Here is a 16762-nt window from a genome sequence, read left to right as displayed (position 1 = left end):
GGAGACGGAGAGGGTGGGTCACACAGGGAGAGGGTGACACGGAGAGGGAGGGTGACAGGGAGCGGGAAAGGGTGACACAGGGAGAGGGTAACACAGGGAGAGGGTGACACAAGGAGAAAGGGTGAGAGGAAGAGTGTGACACAGGGAGAGGGAGAGGGTGACACAGGGAGAGGGAGGGTGACACAGGGAGAGGGAGGGTGACACAGGGAGAGGGAGGGTGACACAGGGAGAGGGAGGGTGACACAGGGAGAGGGAGGGTGACACAGGGAGAGGGAGGGTGACACAGGGAGAGGGTGGGTGACACAGGGAGAGGGTGGGTGACACAGGGAGAGGGTGGGTGACACAGGGAGAGGAAGGTGACATTGAGAGGGAGGGTGACAGGCACAGGGAGGGTGACAGGGAGAGGGAGGGTGACAGGGAGAGGGGGAGGGTGACACAGGGAGAGGGAGGGTGACAGGGAGAGGGGAAGGGTGACACAGGGAGAGGGAGGGTGACACAGGGAGAGGGAGGGTGACACAGGGAAAGGGAGGGTGACAGGAAGAGGGAGAGATAGGGTGACAGAGAGGTAGAGCGTGACAGAGAGAGGGAGAGGGTGACAGAGAGAGGGAGAGGGCGACACAGGGAGAGGGCGACACAGGGAGAGGGTGACACAGGGAGACGGAGAGGGTGGGTCACACAAGGAGAGGGTGACATGGAGAGGGAGGGTGACAGGGAGCGGGACAGGGTGACACAGGGACAGGGTAACACAGGGAGAGGGTGACACAGGGAGAGGGTGACACAGGGAGAGGGAGAGGGTGACACAGGGAGAGGGAGAGGGTGACACAGGGAGAGGGAGAGGGTGACACAGGGAGAGGGAGGGTGACACAGGGAGAGGGAGGGTGGCACAGGGAGAGGGAGGGTGACACAGGGAGAGGGAGGGTGACACAGGAGAGGGAGGGTGACACAGGGAGAGGGAGGGTGACACAGGGAAAGGGAGGGTGACACAGGGAGAGGGAGGGTGACACAGGGAGTGGGAGGGTGACACAAGGAGAGAGTGGTGACACAGGGAGAGGGTGGGTGACACAGGGAGAGGGAGGGTGACAGGGAGAGGGAGGGTGACAGGGAGAGGGAGGGTGACAGGGAGAGGGAGGGTGACAGGGAGAGGGGGAGGGTGACAGGGAGAGGGGGAGGGTGACACAGGGAGAGGGAGGGTGACAGGGAGAGGGGGAGGGTGACACAGGAGAGGGAGGGTGACACAGGGAGAGGGAGGGTGACACAGGGAGAGGGAGGGTGACACAGGGAGAGGGAGGGTGACACAGGGAGAGTGAGAGAGAGGGAGAGGGTGACAGAGAGGGAGAGGGTGACAGAAAGAGTGAGAGGGTGACAGGGAGAGGGCGACACAGGGAGAGGGCGACACAGGGAGAGGGTGACACAGGGAGACGGAGAGGGTGGGTCACACAGGGAGAGGGTGACACGGAGAGGGAGGGTGACAGGGAGCGGGACAGGGTGACACAGGGAGAGGGAGAGGGTGACACAGGGAGAGGGTGAGAGGGAGAGGGTGACACAGGGAGAGGGAGAGGGTGACACAGGGAGAGGGTGACACAGGGAGAGGGAGGGTGACACAGAGAGAGGGAGGGTGACACAGGGAGAGGGAGGGGGTGACACAGGGAGAGGGAGAGGGTGACACAGGGAGAGGGTGACACAGGGAGAGGGTGACACAGGGAGAGGGTGACACAGGGAGAGGGTGACACAGGGAGAGGGTGACACAGGGAGAGGGTGGGTGAAACAGGGAGAGGGTGGGTGAAACAGGGAGAAGGTGGGTGACACAGGGAGAGGGAGGGTGACACAGGGAGAGGGAGAGTGACACAGGGAGAGGGAGAGGGTGACACAGGGAGAGGGTGACACAGGGAAAGGGTGACACAGGGAGAGGGTGACACAGGGAAAGGGTGGCACAGGGATAGGGTGACACAGGGAGATGGTGACACAAGGAGAGGGAGAGGATGACACAGGGAGAGGGTGACACAGGGAGAGGAGAGGGTGACACAGGGAGAGGGAGTGAGAGAGGAGGTGACACCCTCACAGACACACAGACACTCACTCTCACTCAGACAAACACACACACACACACACACACACACACACACACACACACACACACACACACACACACAGTCTGTCACTCACACACACACACACAACACACAAACACTCAGTGGCAGGAGGGGTCGCACATGGCAGCGGGGGCAGCACCGGGTGAGGGATTTCCCCTGCTTAGAGCAGGCTTAGAGCAGGAGTAGCTCCGGTTAGGGGATTTCCCCTGCTAACAGCTGAGCTGGCAATCAGAGCAGGAGATGAGCAGGGCTGATGGATTGCCCGATGGGAGGGGGGGGGGGCGGATGGCCCGATACGAGGGCGGGCGGATGGACCGATACGAGGGGGGGGCGGATGGCCTGATGGAGGGGGGGGCAGATGGCCCGATGGGAGGGGGGGCGGATGGCCCGATGGGAGGGGGGGGGGGCGGTGGCACGATGGGAGGGGGGGGCGGGTGGCCCGATGGGAGGGGGGGGGAGGATGGCCCGATGGGTGGGAGGGGGGGGGGAGGATGGCCCGATGGGTGGGATGGGGGGTTGACAGATGGCCCGATGGAGGGAGGGGGGGCGACAGATGGCCCGATGGGAGGGAGGGGGGGCGACAGATGGGCCCTGCAGGGGCCTGAGGCAGACAGGCGTGGAAGGGCTTTGGTTTTGGTGTCAAAGAGTCTTATCATTCTGAGTTCAAATGTTTTCCGTTCTTGGGTGCTTTTAAACATTCCATTGAGGATTTGATTTAGATCATTTATGGAATGATCTGGTTGTGAGAAGTGATGTCCCACAGGTGAGCAGTATCTTCCCTCTTCGTGATGGAGTATGGAGTGTCTGTGCATATTCATTCTTCCTTGTAGTTTTTGGCTGGTTTCCCCAATGTAGCAACCTTGGTCACATTTGTTGCATTGAATCATATACACTATATTCCTGGATGTGCAGCTGTATGATCCTTTAACATTGAATGTTCTATGGTTGTGACTGGCTGTGGGATCTTGGCAAATATGTTTGCAGAGTTTGCAGCGTTTGTTGCTGCACGGCTTTGTGCCATTATCCATGTCTTTAAAATCGTTGTGAAGTTTTCTGCTGACTAATTTCTGATTGAGGTTTGGTTGTTGCCGGAACGCTAGAATGGGAGGTTTGGGAAAGATTTATTTTAATGTTGCATCCTCTGTCAGCATGAGTTGCAGATCTTTGATTATTTTTCGTATGCCCTCTAGGGTAGGGTTGTATGTGGTCACTAGTGGTATGCGTGTGGTAGGTTCTTTCTGTCTGTATTGTAGCAGGTGTTCTCGTGGGGCTTTTATTGCAGATGTGATAGTTTTGGCAATGGTCTTTGGTTTGTATCCCTTCTGTCTGAACGATTCGGTCAGGGTTGTGAGATGCCTGTTTCTGTCTTCAGTGTCAGAGCATATGCGGTGGTATCTTATAGCCTGGCTGTGTATGATACCTTCTTTTGTATGAGTGGGATGGAAGCTGGAGTTGTGGAGGTAACTGCATCTGTCAGTTGGTTTCTTGTATACAGATGTGTGTAGTTTGCCATCTTTCAGTGTTACTGTAGTATCTATATATATATATATATATATATATATATATATATATATATATATATATATATATATTGTATAGCGCACACACACCCACACACACAACGTTTTATTCAACTTTTTAATTGATCATTTGTAGAGAAAATGAACAATGTCGCCAGAAGCGCTATTTTTCAAAATGTAACATCTCTACTAGTGTAAAATGATACTTCATATAAAGCAGGTTATGGGACACAGTAATATCACAAGCTGCTAACATCTGACATGGCTCAGAGTCTGTGTGACATACAGAACATTCTCATTCTAAATTTCAAAAAATATTGTGTTGATTTCTGACCTGATTTCCGTGGTTACAGCTGAACCGCTCTGTGCCTGGGTTCTACTGCATGTCATCACTTTCTGCCACAACCAGCTGACGGTGGATCTGCAAGGAGTTCAACGCTCATTGGCATCAAATCTGTGGCTTGGTTAACGTATTACAGTATTTCTCCAGCTTTTCCTTGTATTGTTTTTAAATAGATTATTTTTGTTTAGTTTATTAGATTATATTGCTTAGTACAATAATTATATTAATTAGTTTAATAGATATTTAGTATAATAGATTATATTTCTTAGTTTAATAGATATTTCTTCGTAAAGTTGTTTATATTAACTAGTATTTAAGTCTCCACTTAAGTCCCTCCACTCCCCCGCTCCACTCCCACCTCCACCCTCCCCTGTCCCCCCTCCATTCCCCACCCTCCACTCCTCCCCTCCCTCTCCCCCCCTCCACTCCCACCCTCCACTCCCCCCCTCCACCCTCCACTCCCCCCCTCCACCCTCCTCTCCCCCCCTCCACCCGCCACTTTACCCCCCTCCACCCTCCACTCCCCCCCTCCACCATCTACTCCCACCTTCCATTCCCACCCTCCACCCTCCCCCTCCACCCTCCTCTCCCCCCCTCCACTTCACCCCCCTCCACCCTCCACTCCCCCCCTCCACTACTCCACCCTCCACTCCACCCCCCACTCCACCCCCTCCACTCCCCCCCCTCCACTCCACCCCTTCCCCCACTCCACTCCACCCCTTCCCCCCCTCCACTTCCCCTCCCCGCCTCCCCCCCTCCCGCCTCTGCTTTTCACCCGGCCGCCTCTGCCTCACAGCTGCCGCACGCACTAAACACACACCTGTCCTCACTCACACACCCGCCACACACCTGCTGCCTCCCGCCCATACGCACCAACATCACTGACCCGCCGCCTCACACCCTCCACTCCACTATTTAAGTCTCCCCCTCAGAGCCCCATTTCACACAAAGTTCGGATCAAGAGGAGCCGCACAGTTTAAAGCAAGAACATTTCCAAGGGAGATGGAGACACCTGAGGTAAGATCTGATTAAAGGACAACCTTTGGGGAAGGAAAGGGTGACGGGGGAGTGTAAAAGGGGGGTGAGAGAGCAAGGTGGTGTGTGAGATTGGGGCAGCGCAAGAGAACGCAAAAATGATGGGGATTTGCTGCACACCAAAAAAAAAACAATAAGTAGTGATACCTTTACCGGTGCCCCTTAGTCTCAGGGAAGACCGGCATTTCGTCCAATGTATACAATATGATTGATGGAAAAGGGCACACGGATTTGAATCAAAAAAGATCATTTATTGTGCCACAGACTACAATGTTTCGGCTGCTGGCCTTTCTTTACTGGCTTTAGTGTGTTTATCCACTTTACCTGGGAAAGGCCAGCAAGCCGAAATGTTGTTGTCAATGGCAGTGCAAGAGAAAACAGGTTTGGGGGGGGGGGGATGTCTCGCAAGGTCGCTGACCCATGGGTGAGGGTCCCCGGTGGAAATTAGTCCTGGGCCCCGGGAAAGCGTCAGAACGCCGGAGACAAGGTAAGGAGGGGGGGGGGGGGGGGAGGGAGCAGGGGAAAAAGGTTGCACAACCCTGACTTAAAGCATTGTCCTGCATACAGATCGAAGAATTGATATGCGAAGAGGAGCCGAAAATAACACCGAAAAGAATACCGTTTCGGGTGAAGAAGGTGAGTGATGAAATAGCCGTCACTGTGTACTGTAACTTTTCCAATTATCAGCAACTTCCCGCAGAGAAAGAGCAACGCTTGTTTTTAACGTGTTAAGCGCCAAGGGGGAATTCACCTGCTGAGAGGTTAAGGGAGTTACTTACCCAAACTCAGCGACGTTTCTGTGTCTCTGTGATAACTCCCCCGGGATATGAAACAGAAACATGACCTCGGAGACTGTGAGACCACCCCCCTCTTCTCCCCCTTCTTCCCTTCTACACTTGGCGTCCCAAACCCCACCATAACCAATACATAAATAACCACAAACACGAGGTCTGGCGATGCGAGGCCGCGGCTTTTTATTAAAACTTCAATTAACCTAATAAGTGCCAACCCCCTGCCGGAGTGCTCGCTCATTGGGTAAAGGCCAAAGGTACCTGATCCAATGGCCGTAACTCCCCCTACCCGGCCGTCTGGCGAGAACGGGCCCCAGGAACGCACACGTGTAAATAAGCCGCGCCCATTCGCCACTCCCACCACCTTTTATTTTATTTCTGTTATTCATTTTCATTGTTTATTTATTCTTTTTTTTATGTTAAACATGTACAACCAACATATTTACCAATATTCACAATAAAGGGCAGAGTGGGCGGGACTCTCATGGCAGGGCGTAGGCTGACCCCGCGCCTCTGTCTAATTCTAACCTCCCTGGCCCTTCCCCCGGCCGTGTCACCCTCACTGCCAGAGGAGGGGGGAGGGAGAGGCCAGTGGGGACGTAGTCCACACTCACAGGTAAGGGAGAGCCTAGTCCCTCTGGTCATAGCGCCCGGTCACCGGGGGCTTAATGCTACTTTTCTGGGTTATTTTGAAGCGAGTTACACTGGGGAATATTTAGGGGTCACCCCAGACACAGAGAGAACATTTAGTGGTCACCCAGACACAGAGAGAACATTTAGGGGTCTCCCTAGACACAGAGAGAACATTTAGGGGTCTCCCCAGACACAGAGAGAACATTTAGGGATCTCACCAGACACAGAGAGAACATTTAGGGGTCTCCCCAGACACAGAGAGAACATTTAGGGGTCTCCCCAGGCACAGAGAGAACATTTAGGGGTCTCTCCAGATACAGAGAGAACATTTAGGGGTCTCTCCAGATACAGAGAGAACATTTAGGGGTCTCTCCAGATACAGAGAGAATATTTAGGGGTCTCTCCAGACACAGAGAGAACATTTAGGGGTCTCCCTAGACACAGAGAGAACATTTAGGGGTCTCCCCAGACACAGAGAACCCCACACACTTAGATCCCAAAACCTCAGCCTTTCCCAAACTACAGGCGGAGGGGTCAAGATTCCAGGTGTTTAAATAAAACGTTGTTACCCGGAGTGTGTCTGGCTTTTATTGGAACTTGTCCTGATTCTGTCACCGATACAGGTTATCTATCTGATCATTTCTCTGTGAGTATCCGACTGTCTCTTTTCTTATTAACCCTGCGTATGTCTGTCACTTGTTATACTAGATCTGTCACTTTTCTTGTTCCTTTTGAGTGTATCTTGTGTCTCTTCATGTCTCGCTGTATCTCTATGGGGGCTTTGCACTAAGCTCAATGGGTTTGCGTTCTGGTTTAATGGTTTAATTAATTCATTGTTGATGTTATTACTGCTTGTATTCATTGGATTAGCTGGCTACTGTTTTTATTTACTTTATTTAGGTATGCTAATGTAGTATTTAATAATGGGCAAATAATCTATTATCCATATCTGGATAATAGTTATTTTGCACATTATTGTACTGTATGTGTTAGGGGGGTGTATTTAGTTAGAGATAATGTTTAGTATTTTTGTAGGCATAAGATTGGTACCGCAGGCCCGCGGGGACCCCGGGACGGCCGCGGGGTCAGCCGGGGACACCCGCGCGACCCCCGGCCTTCCTCGGGGTCAGCCAGGGTTTTGCGCCTGTAAAAAGTTAAACAAAGAATTTTTTCAGAGTCCTGCTTTTTTTTATCACCTGCTTTAGCTGGCGAGCTATATTCAGCACAACGTTCACGTATTGTATTGTATGTCTTTATTTATATAGCGCCATTAATGTACATAGCGCTTCACAGTAGTAATACATGTGGTAATCAAGTAAATAACAGATAATATAAATAACAGATCATGGGAATAAGTGCTTTAGACATAAAAGTAACATACAGAACGTACAGAGACAGTAGGAGGGAGTTCTGGAAAAGTGCGTCTGCAGGGGCCAAGCTTTATGTATCATGTGTTTAGAATAAGTACAATAAGTTTGCGTTGCTTAGTGAATCCCGCAGAAGGGCAGGATTCAGCGCACACAGCTCATCGTACGAGCAAAGTTAGACTTTTTTCCAGGAAAAAGGCAGTTTTAGAGCGCAAAGGGCCTGTTTGCGCGGCTTAGTGAATAGCGCTCGGAGTAACGTTACGTTCTAAGAGCACTTTGCGCTCTTAAAATGACTTATCACTATTTATCACTGCTTATTGCATAGCCCCCTAAGTGTTTGCTAAGACTCTCACTGCTACAGTGCTAGCGTCCTAAAAAAGGTGTGTGTGTGTGTGTGTGTGTGTGTGTGTGTGTGTGTGATAGAGCAAGAGAGCGAGAGAGAGATAGCGGCACAGAGTATCGTTCCTATATATATTCACACCTACATTATACACACACACACATGTTCCTGCTCCTAAAAAACTGCAGGAACGGAGTACCAACAGGTTCCTGCTCCTAAAATACAAACGCACAATCAGTTATATTCACACACACCCACTAAAATACACACAGATTGATACTCTTGTAGAAGCACAGACACACACTACTATATATATATATATATATATATATATATATATATATATATATATATATATATATATATATATATATATATATATATATATATACATACGCGCACACACAATCACACTTCTCATTATGCTTTACAAACATAGAAACTATCAGACAGTAACATACACTCACTCAGATACACACATTAATGGTTATATACAGACATATGCTCCCTCTCATTCTCACTACACATGCACCCTCTCGGTGTACAAAAAAAACAATGCTTATAAAATAAACTCAATACATTTTTAAAAAAACAATGCGTATAAACAAACCCCAATGCATATAAACAAACCCCAATGCATATAAATAAACCCCAATCGATATAAACAAACCCCAGTGCATATAAACAAACCCCAATGCATATAAACAAACCCCAGTGCATATAAACAAACCCCAGTGCATATAAACAAACCCCAGTGCATATAAACAAACCCCAGTGCATATAAACAAACCCCAGTGCATATAAACAAACCCCAGTGCATATAAACAAACCCCAGTGCATATAAACAAACCCCAATGCATATAAATAAACCCCAATCGATATAAACAAACCCCAGTGCATATAAACAAACCCCAGTGCAAATAAACAAAGAAACCAATGCATAGAAAAAATAGCCCAATGCATATTTAAAAGACCCCAATACATATAACCCCCCCCCCCCATGCATATAAAAACAACACCCACTCCCCCCCCTCCCCCCCCAATACTTTAAAAAAAACAGACTTACGTTGTGGATGGTTCGGCCTGGCCCGGTGTCTGCAGGGGTCCCGGCCGGCCCTGCAAGTTCTGCAGGTCTTCTCTGTGGGACCCGGCTCTCCCTGCAGCTGCAGGTCTCTCTGTCCCATGTGCTTTTAACGCTGGCGCACACGAGAAACTGGGCCAAGCTTACTTCCGGCACGCTGACATCAGATAGGTGCACCGGCATTGGAAGCTTGGCGTGGGACAGAAAGAAGAGGCCTGCAGTAGAGGGTGATCCGGGACCCGGCCACGAGAGGACTGGCAGACGGCCAGGCTAGAGGTTAGGCCCAGCTTGCAGCACCGGCCGGGCCCTCCCACAGACACCTGGACCGGGACACCTGTCCCGGCTATCCCCCCCTGTCGGGGAACGGGCCTTGCAGGAGTCTATTACTCCGAAGCATTGCTAACATTGAGAAGCAACGATGGGTTGTGAAGATTATTACTGTTTGAGTGCTGTGGACAATTGGCTTAACCGTCAAAACCCCCATACAGCACCAGGACATGTACTGTATAGGAGGGAGGAATACATGTGATCACATTACTATCCTTTATATCACAGGCATGGAAGGAGGAGGACAGCGATGAGGAAGAAGCAAGAAACAGCGCTTCACAGGTAAATAGGAATGGCGGAGCTGTGAATCTGCCGCACACACGGTGTGTGTCATTTTTCATGTTCCTTTTGAGTGTATCTTGTGTCCCTTCATGTCTCGCTGTATCTCTATGTGTTTGCTAAGACTCTCAGTGCTACAGTGCTAGAGTCCTAAAAAAGGTGTGTGGGTGTGTGTGGGTGTGTGTGTGTGTGTGTGTGTGTGTGTGTGTGTGTGTGTGTGTGTGTGTGTGTGTGTGTGTGTGTGTGTGTGTGTGTGTGTGTGTGTGTGTGCGTGCGTGCGTGTGTGTGTGTGATAGAGCAAGAGCAAGAGAGCGCGAGAGTGAGATACAAACATATCTATATCTATATATATATATTTGAAAACGTTGTATGTTAGCAGTGCTTATGGGCAATCAGATTGGTCCGTTGGTCCGTCTTTCAGCCTCGGGCCAATCTGATTGGTCCCTCGGCACCCCCGCCCCCCTCTCATTGGCCTGCTGCCTTCGCTCACCACACCTACACCACTAGGAAAAAAGATTGGTGTATATAGCGCTAACAATATCTATAGAGTGTATATACACAATGCAAACACAATGTGACAAGTGACTAACTACAGGACGGCTGCCAGGAAAACCTAACCCAAACACAGTTAGAAATTGCTATCTCTACACCTACACCACTGCCACACTGTCCCAAGATTCACTGAGCTTTGGGAGCCATTTTGACGCCTCACTGCCTGCTCTCACATCAGAAAATAAAATAACCCCACTGCTCATCCCCTGCCGAATACTCAGGTACAGTGTCTTCTTAGAAACAAACTATATGCCATTTTATGCTTTTGCACCCCACCCTCACACAACACTCACCCCCGGCACCCAACACCGCACGGTAGCACGCCTCTTCGGACACCTCTGTTCACCGCCTCACCACCACCTCAACCCAATTTGTATGCCGCTCGGGACCACACACCGTACTCTCTAACGTGGCCCCAATCCTCACGATCAGCGTGTATTCACTCCCTCCCTCACCACTTGCGAACACGCACACCCTCTCTGGACCGCACACACACCTCTGTACCACATCTCCAATGCAACGCCGGCACCCTCTCTGTCCCGCACACCTTACTGTGGATCCTGGAACATCTCACGTTCAACGTGCCTGCCACCCCACAACCTCTGGTACTCACACGACGCACGCCCTCTCGGTACCGCACGCACTCCTCTGTAGTCTGCCAGCACCCCTCACGTTCACCGCTTACCCACACCTCCCTTCACCTCAGCAATGCCATTCCGCCACCCTCTATGGCCCGCACACCCAAATGTCGACCCAGCTCACCTTCACCGCGCCTCCCACACACCAACCTCTGTTACTCACACGACGCACGCCCTCTCGGAACTGCAGACGCACTCGGTCATCTACCCTGCCACCACACACGCATCACCACCCCTCCCCGTCAACCCTACCGCGGACACACCTCCCATTCACCGCCTCACCCCGCCTCCCCTTCAACATCCCTTCCGTTCACCGCCTCACCCTCTCTCCCGTTCACCGCCTCACCCCCCCTCCCATTCACCGCCTCACCCCCCCTTCCGTTCGCCGCCTCACCCCCCCTCCTATTCACCGCCTCACCCCCCCTCCCGTTCGCCGCCTCACCCCCCCTCCCGTTCGCCGCCTCAACCCCCCTCCCGTTCACCGCCTCAACCCCCTCCCATTTGCCGCCTCACCCCCCCTCCCGTTCGCCGCCTCAACCCACCTCCCGTTCGCCGCCCCTCCCGTTCACCTCCCCTCCCGTACACCACAAGACATCACTTTGCCCGGCGCAAGAGCACCAAACCCCTGAGCAGCACATCTTCAAAGCCCCCTCCTTCCCCCCTCCCCCCTTTCTTCCCCTCCCCTCCTCTCCCCCTTTATCCCCCCCTCCTCACCCTTCTCACCCCCCTTCCCTCCCTCCTCCCCCCCTTCCAGGGGCCCCGGCTGGTCCTGCAAGTTCTGCAGGTCTTCTCTGCGGGCCCCGACTCTCCCCGCAGCTGCAGGTTTCTCTGTCCCATGTGCTTTTAACGCTGGCGCACGCGGGAAACTGGGCCAAGCATACTTCCAGCACGCTGACATCAGAGAGGTGCGCCGGCATTGGAAAATCGGCGTGGGACAGAAAGAAGAGGCCTACAGCAGAGGGTGATCCGGGACCCGGCCATGAGAGTACTGGCAGCCACACAGGCTAGAGACCCAGCTTGCAGCGCCGGCCGAGGCCCCCCGCAGACACCTGGCTCGGGACACCTGTCCCGGCTATCCCCCCTGTCGGGGAACGGGCCGTGAAGGAGTCTATTACTATGAAGCGTTGCTAACATTGCGAAGCAACGTTGGGTTGTTAAGATTATTACTGTTTGAGTGCTGTGGACAATTGGCTTAACCGTCAAACCCCCCATACAGCACCAGGACATGTATAGGAGTGAGGAATACATGTGATCACATTACTATCCTCTGTATCACAGGCATGGGAGGAGGACAGCGACGAGGAAGACGCAAGAAACAGCGCTTTAGAGGTAAATGGGAATGGCGGAGCTGTGAATCTGTCGCACACACTGTGCTATTAGCTGTTGTACAGGACACTATTTATGGAAAAGTCTGCAACACTTTACAGTGTAATAATACAGAACCTGCTGGAGATGTTTTAATGAAGGTTAGTGGGTCCCTGTTTCCTCGGGTCTCATGGGATGGGAGCGTTCCCCAAATCTGAGGTTTGTGCCCCTATTACATGGGGGGGTGGAGAAAACCATAGAAACAAAAATAAGGAGGGACAGAGATAAATAAAAGAGATAAGATTAAAGGTGGAGAGAGAGACTGACAGGAGAGAGATAGGAAAGGCAGAGAGTAGGGAGACTTCTCATCCAAGGTGATGAAACAGCTGTGACACATGGACACCTTCTCTGAGAAACCTTCCACTACCCATGTGGCATTACACCTCCACCGTTGGGGGTCCTGCGTCTGGGGAGGGTGTGTGTAAAGGACCCTGGGGAGAGACATATAACACAGTGCTGGGGAGGGGTATATAATGGGTACTGGGCCTAGTGAGGTGGGTATTACGGGTACTGGGCCTGGGGAGGGGTGTATAACTGAGTACTGGGCCTGGTGAGGTGGGTATAACGGGTACTGGACCTGGGTAGGGGTGTAGGGTATAACGGGTACTGGGCCTTGGGAGGGGTGTATAACTGGGTACTGGGCCTGGTGAGGTGGGTACAACGGTACTGGGCCTGGGGAGGGGTGTATAACTGGGTACTGGGCCTGGGGAGATGCGTATAACAGGTACTGGCCCTGTGGAGGGCGGTATAATTGGGTATTGGAGAGGGGGTATAAGTGGCACAGGAACTCTTGCGATACAGAGTATCACTGCCCCTGGTTACAAACACTTCATGTCTCCTGCAGGTCAGCGGACGCACAAAGGTGGTGCCCTTTGTCCTAGAGGACGATGATGCGGACGACGAGGCGGACGACGAGTCAGACGACGAGGCAGACGATGAGGCGGACAACGAGGCGGGCTACGAGGCGGGCTACAAGGCGGGCAACGAGGCGGGCTACGAGACGGGCTATGAGGCAGACAGCGAGACGGACAGCGAGGCTGACAGCGAGGCAGACAGCGAGGCAGACAGCGAGGCGGACAGCGAAGCGGACAGCGAGGCGGACAGCGAGGCGGACAGCGAGACGGACAGCGAGGCGGACAGCAAGGCACACAGCGAGGCGGACAGCAAGGCGGACAGCGAGGCGGACAGTGAGACGGAAAGCGAGACGGACTTCAAGGCGGACGACAAGTGGGTTGACGAGGTGGACAACAACGAAGGGGAATACGAGAGGTGTGGAGGGATGTGCTGCTTCCCCTTTCACAGGCTGGGGAGAAGATCCCGGGGGCAGGTAGCAGAGGGGCCAGGGCGTAGAAACAGGGGTATTCTAGGGGCCCTGAGAAGTTGGTTTAACCGCAGGAGAGGCAGATAAGATCAGGAAGGCTGCGGGAGGGGCAGGTACTAGAGGGAGATAGGGATATTGGGCATCAGAGGGTGAGAGAGAACAAGGAGCAGGGCCGGTGCACGGGTTTCATGCGCCCTAGGTGAAACGTAAAATTTGCGCCCCAGTTGTATAAAAATAATAATAAGATAAATAAAATAATAAAATAAACAGTGGCGTAGCTATCGGGGCTACGACCACAACCCAGCGCGACGCATAATAAAAATAAAAGGGCGCCAAAATAGTGGATAAAAAAAGAAAAATAATTAAAAAAAACCCATAAATAAATAAAAAATAATAAGAGTAAAAAATTATAATTATTATTAATGCGCCCCTAAAACCTTTGCGCGCTAGGCGACCGCCTAATGGACGGCCGGCCCTGCGAGATATGCGGGAGGAAAGGGGGTGAATGGGATAGATATGCAGGGGGATGGGGGAGCAGGTGAGTTATACACAGGGGCACAAGGGCCCCATCACCCGCATCTCTATATTTTGAGTGTGCCCCTGTGTATAATAACGCTGATCTGTGCTGCTCCATCTGATCTCACTGTGCAGTGATCCAGGGACCCTCCGATCGCCATTTAATGGGGTCAGGAAGGAATTTTTTTCCCCCATTGCACAGCAGGGGTTATGTTTCGCCTTCCTCTGGATCACAGCAACAAACTGCCCTTTGTGCATGACTTATCAGTGAGATCTTTATACACCCTGCATTGGTCTTCACCCCTTTGCTGCCGGAGGGGCCTGCAATGCATTGCTCTGCGTGTTACTATATCGCTCTGCAATGTGCTGCAGGCCCCTACCAGCAAAGAGATTAATTATTTCAATAAAATACTCTCTTTAATCCAACCTATGTGTAGTGTCTTTTCTATCCGTTGTATCTATTGCTAACAGCTCAGTGATTCTTCCCCAGGACGCTGCACTAGTGTCACGCTGCCAAGCCCGGGTGTGAAGGAGGTTTATAGGGTCACATATACACTTCTGACAAAACACACGTGCAAACAGGAAGCCCCTCTGATCTGTCATATCTTTTATTACACAAAACGGTATCTAAAAGGGTAAAAAGAACATACATGGGATTCTGCTACAAACATCTCTCTAATTACAAACCAATTAGCAAATCATTCAGATTAGAGTCGAGCGAAAAGAAAGGGTTAAGTATCTCATGTACAGTATATGCAGTGCGGGCTGTTCTGCAGCATTACATGCAGGGGCAACGTGTAGGGGATATAAGTAATGCTGATCTCAGAGCTGACCAGCTGACCTGCTCCACTGGCTGACCGGCTGACCTGCTCTACCGGTTGACCGGCTGACCTGCTCTACCGGCTGTCCGGCTGACCTGCTCTACTGGCTGACCTGCTCTACCGGCTGACCGGCTGACCTGCTCTACCGGCTGACCGGCTTCCCTTTCAGCTAAATGACCTGAATTGTGGCCCCTGTATCTCCCAATTAAACGTTTTATTGGCATATTCTTGTTTGACTCGTTCTATACAGACATTTTCTATATATTCATTGTGGGATTTGATAACATCTGTAAGATCTCTCAGAACATCACATTCTGTACGTTTGTGCTGAAGATTTTTCCATTCTCAATTTACTTAATATTAGTTTTTGGCTTCAATTATTTATATCGAGTCCAAAATACCTTTATACAGAATGCTGTTCCCTTTAGCCCACAAATGCTGCTTCATTAAAGCCCATGGGTGGCACTTTATGCATTCGCAGACTTTTAGGCAACATCCCCAATTTCCAAAAGTGGGATAAAATCTGTGCATTTTTAAATGGTTAATTTTTACATTTATCCATTGTGACAAAATATCAATTTTCTCACTCAGACTACTAAATCCCTCCCCAAATATATCCGTTTCACATAAAAGTGTGCGCGCATCTCCTTCCATCTCACTGGCACGTCGTCCTTACGGGCGCCACTCCTTGTAACTCCACGCTGCCCTCCAGTGGTAAAAGAAATAAGATACATTTACTATACTCGTCTGGCAGCTGCTCCCGTATAAGGTGGGTAACTCTGTATTAGGGGTCTTGGTTAGAGTATATTTTATACTTATGTCGGATAGATGAGGAGTTAATATTCCTAACGGGTTATTGTGAGAGGCCTTAGATCTTATCCTATATGCACGCAGCCATCGCCTCTCTGACCTTGAACACGTACTTCAATCTGATTTTTTGAGACTTGAAACTGAATTTCCCAAAACAAACTGAGTTTAAACACTGACAAGACTGTAACAATGGTATTTGGGACCAGAGCTAAATTGCTAAAGCTACCAATGACAGAGCTTCAGATAAAAACCAACTCTAATACCATCCTAGCCCCTTTTACTTGTTTGAAATATCTGGGCATATAGTTCAACTCCCATTTAACATTTGGGTTGCACATTGATACCCTGACATCCAAATCCTATGCCAAACTTGGTATACTTTATAAGAACAAATCCTCCCTAAGGCCCTAATGCAGTAAGCAGCGAGTAAGCCCAGAGAAGCTGGCGATAAGAGCAAAAATTACCGTTTTTTTTGCCGAAAAAAAAATAAAAATCGGCAGACGCGCGGTGATAAGCCACTTTTTGGCACTGATCGCCGTTTTTTCAAACACGCTCAATTCTATAAGCCCTGAACAGCTTATTGCGGCTGATCGCCACTTTAAAATTGCTGTTTCTTCTCCAAATTGTCCCGCCACAAAAGTTGGCAAGAAGGTGGGGTGAAGCAGCGATGAAAAGAAAATGCATGTGTCCCGGAGATGAAATCCATTAATATCAGCACCAGAGACCCCCGGCATGAATCTGAATTCATAAAAAATGCATTTACAGGCAACTTCATTACCGCCAAGGCAATGAAGGGGTTATACACCCATGCCAGGCTTATTGTGGGTAGCGGGGGTGGGTGAAGGTGGTATTTGGCCCTGGGTGGGTGTTTAGGCCTTGCGGGGGGGTTGCAGGATGACTTAACCTCTTCTTTATCTTAGCGGTTAATAACGC

General features: G+C 50.9%; 1 protein-coding gene across 1 annotated transcript; it reads left to right on the top strand.

Annotated features, from left to right (window-relative positions):
- The first annotated feature begins 4722 nt into the window (after positions 1–4722).
- LOC142486188 (uncharacterized) lies at positions 4723–14826 on the top strand. Its single transcript, XM_075584840.1, has 5 exons — positions 4723–4970; positions 5556–5624; positions 9756–9809; positions 12275–12325; positions 13206–14826. Exons 1-5 carry the CDS (start codon positions 4956–4958, stop codon positions 13767–13769), a joined length of 753 nt encoding a protein of 250 aa, XP_075440955.1. The 5' UTR covers positions 4723–4955; the 3' UTR covers positions 13770–14826.
- Positions 14827–16762: the final 1936 nt, after the last annotated feature.

Source organism: Ascaphus truei, unplaced genomic scaffold (genome assembly GCF_040206685.1).
Source record: "Ascaphus truei isolate aAscTru1 unplaced genomic scaffold, aAscTru1.hap1 HAP1_SCAFFOLD_772, whole genome shotgun sequence".
NCBI classification, from domain to species: domain Eukaryota; kingdom Metazoa; phylum Chordata; class Amphibia; order Anura; family Ascaphidae; genus Ascaphus; species Ascaphus truei.
Note: the sequence above shows the minus strand (reverse complement) of the source record. Positions and strands in the feature narration are given on the sequence as shown.

Coding starts and splice junctions, on each gene's coding strand:
- LOC142486188 (XM_075584840.1), top strand. Junction 5,625..9,755: donor TACCGTTTCGGGTGAAGAAG/GTGAGTGATGAA, acceptor TTTATATCACAG/GCATGGAAGGAGGAGGACAG. Junction 9,810..12,274: donor CAAGAAACAGCGCTTCACAG/GTAAATAGGAAT, acceptor TCTGTATCACAG/GCATGGGAGGAGGACAGCGA.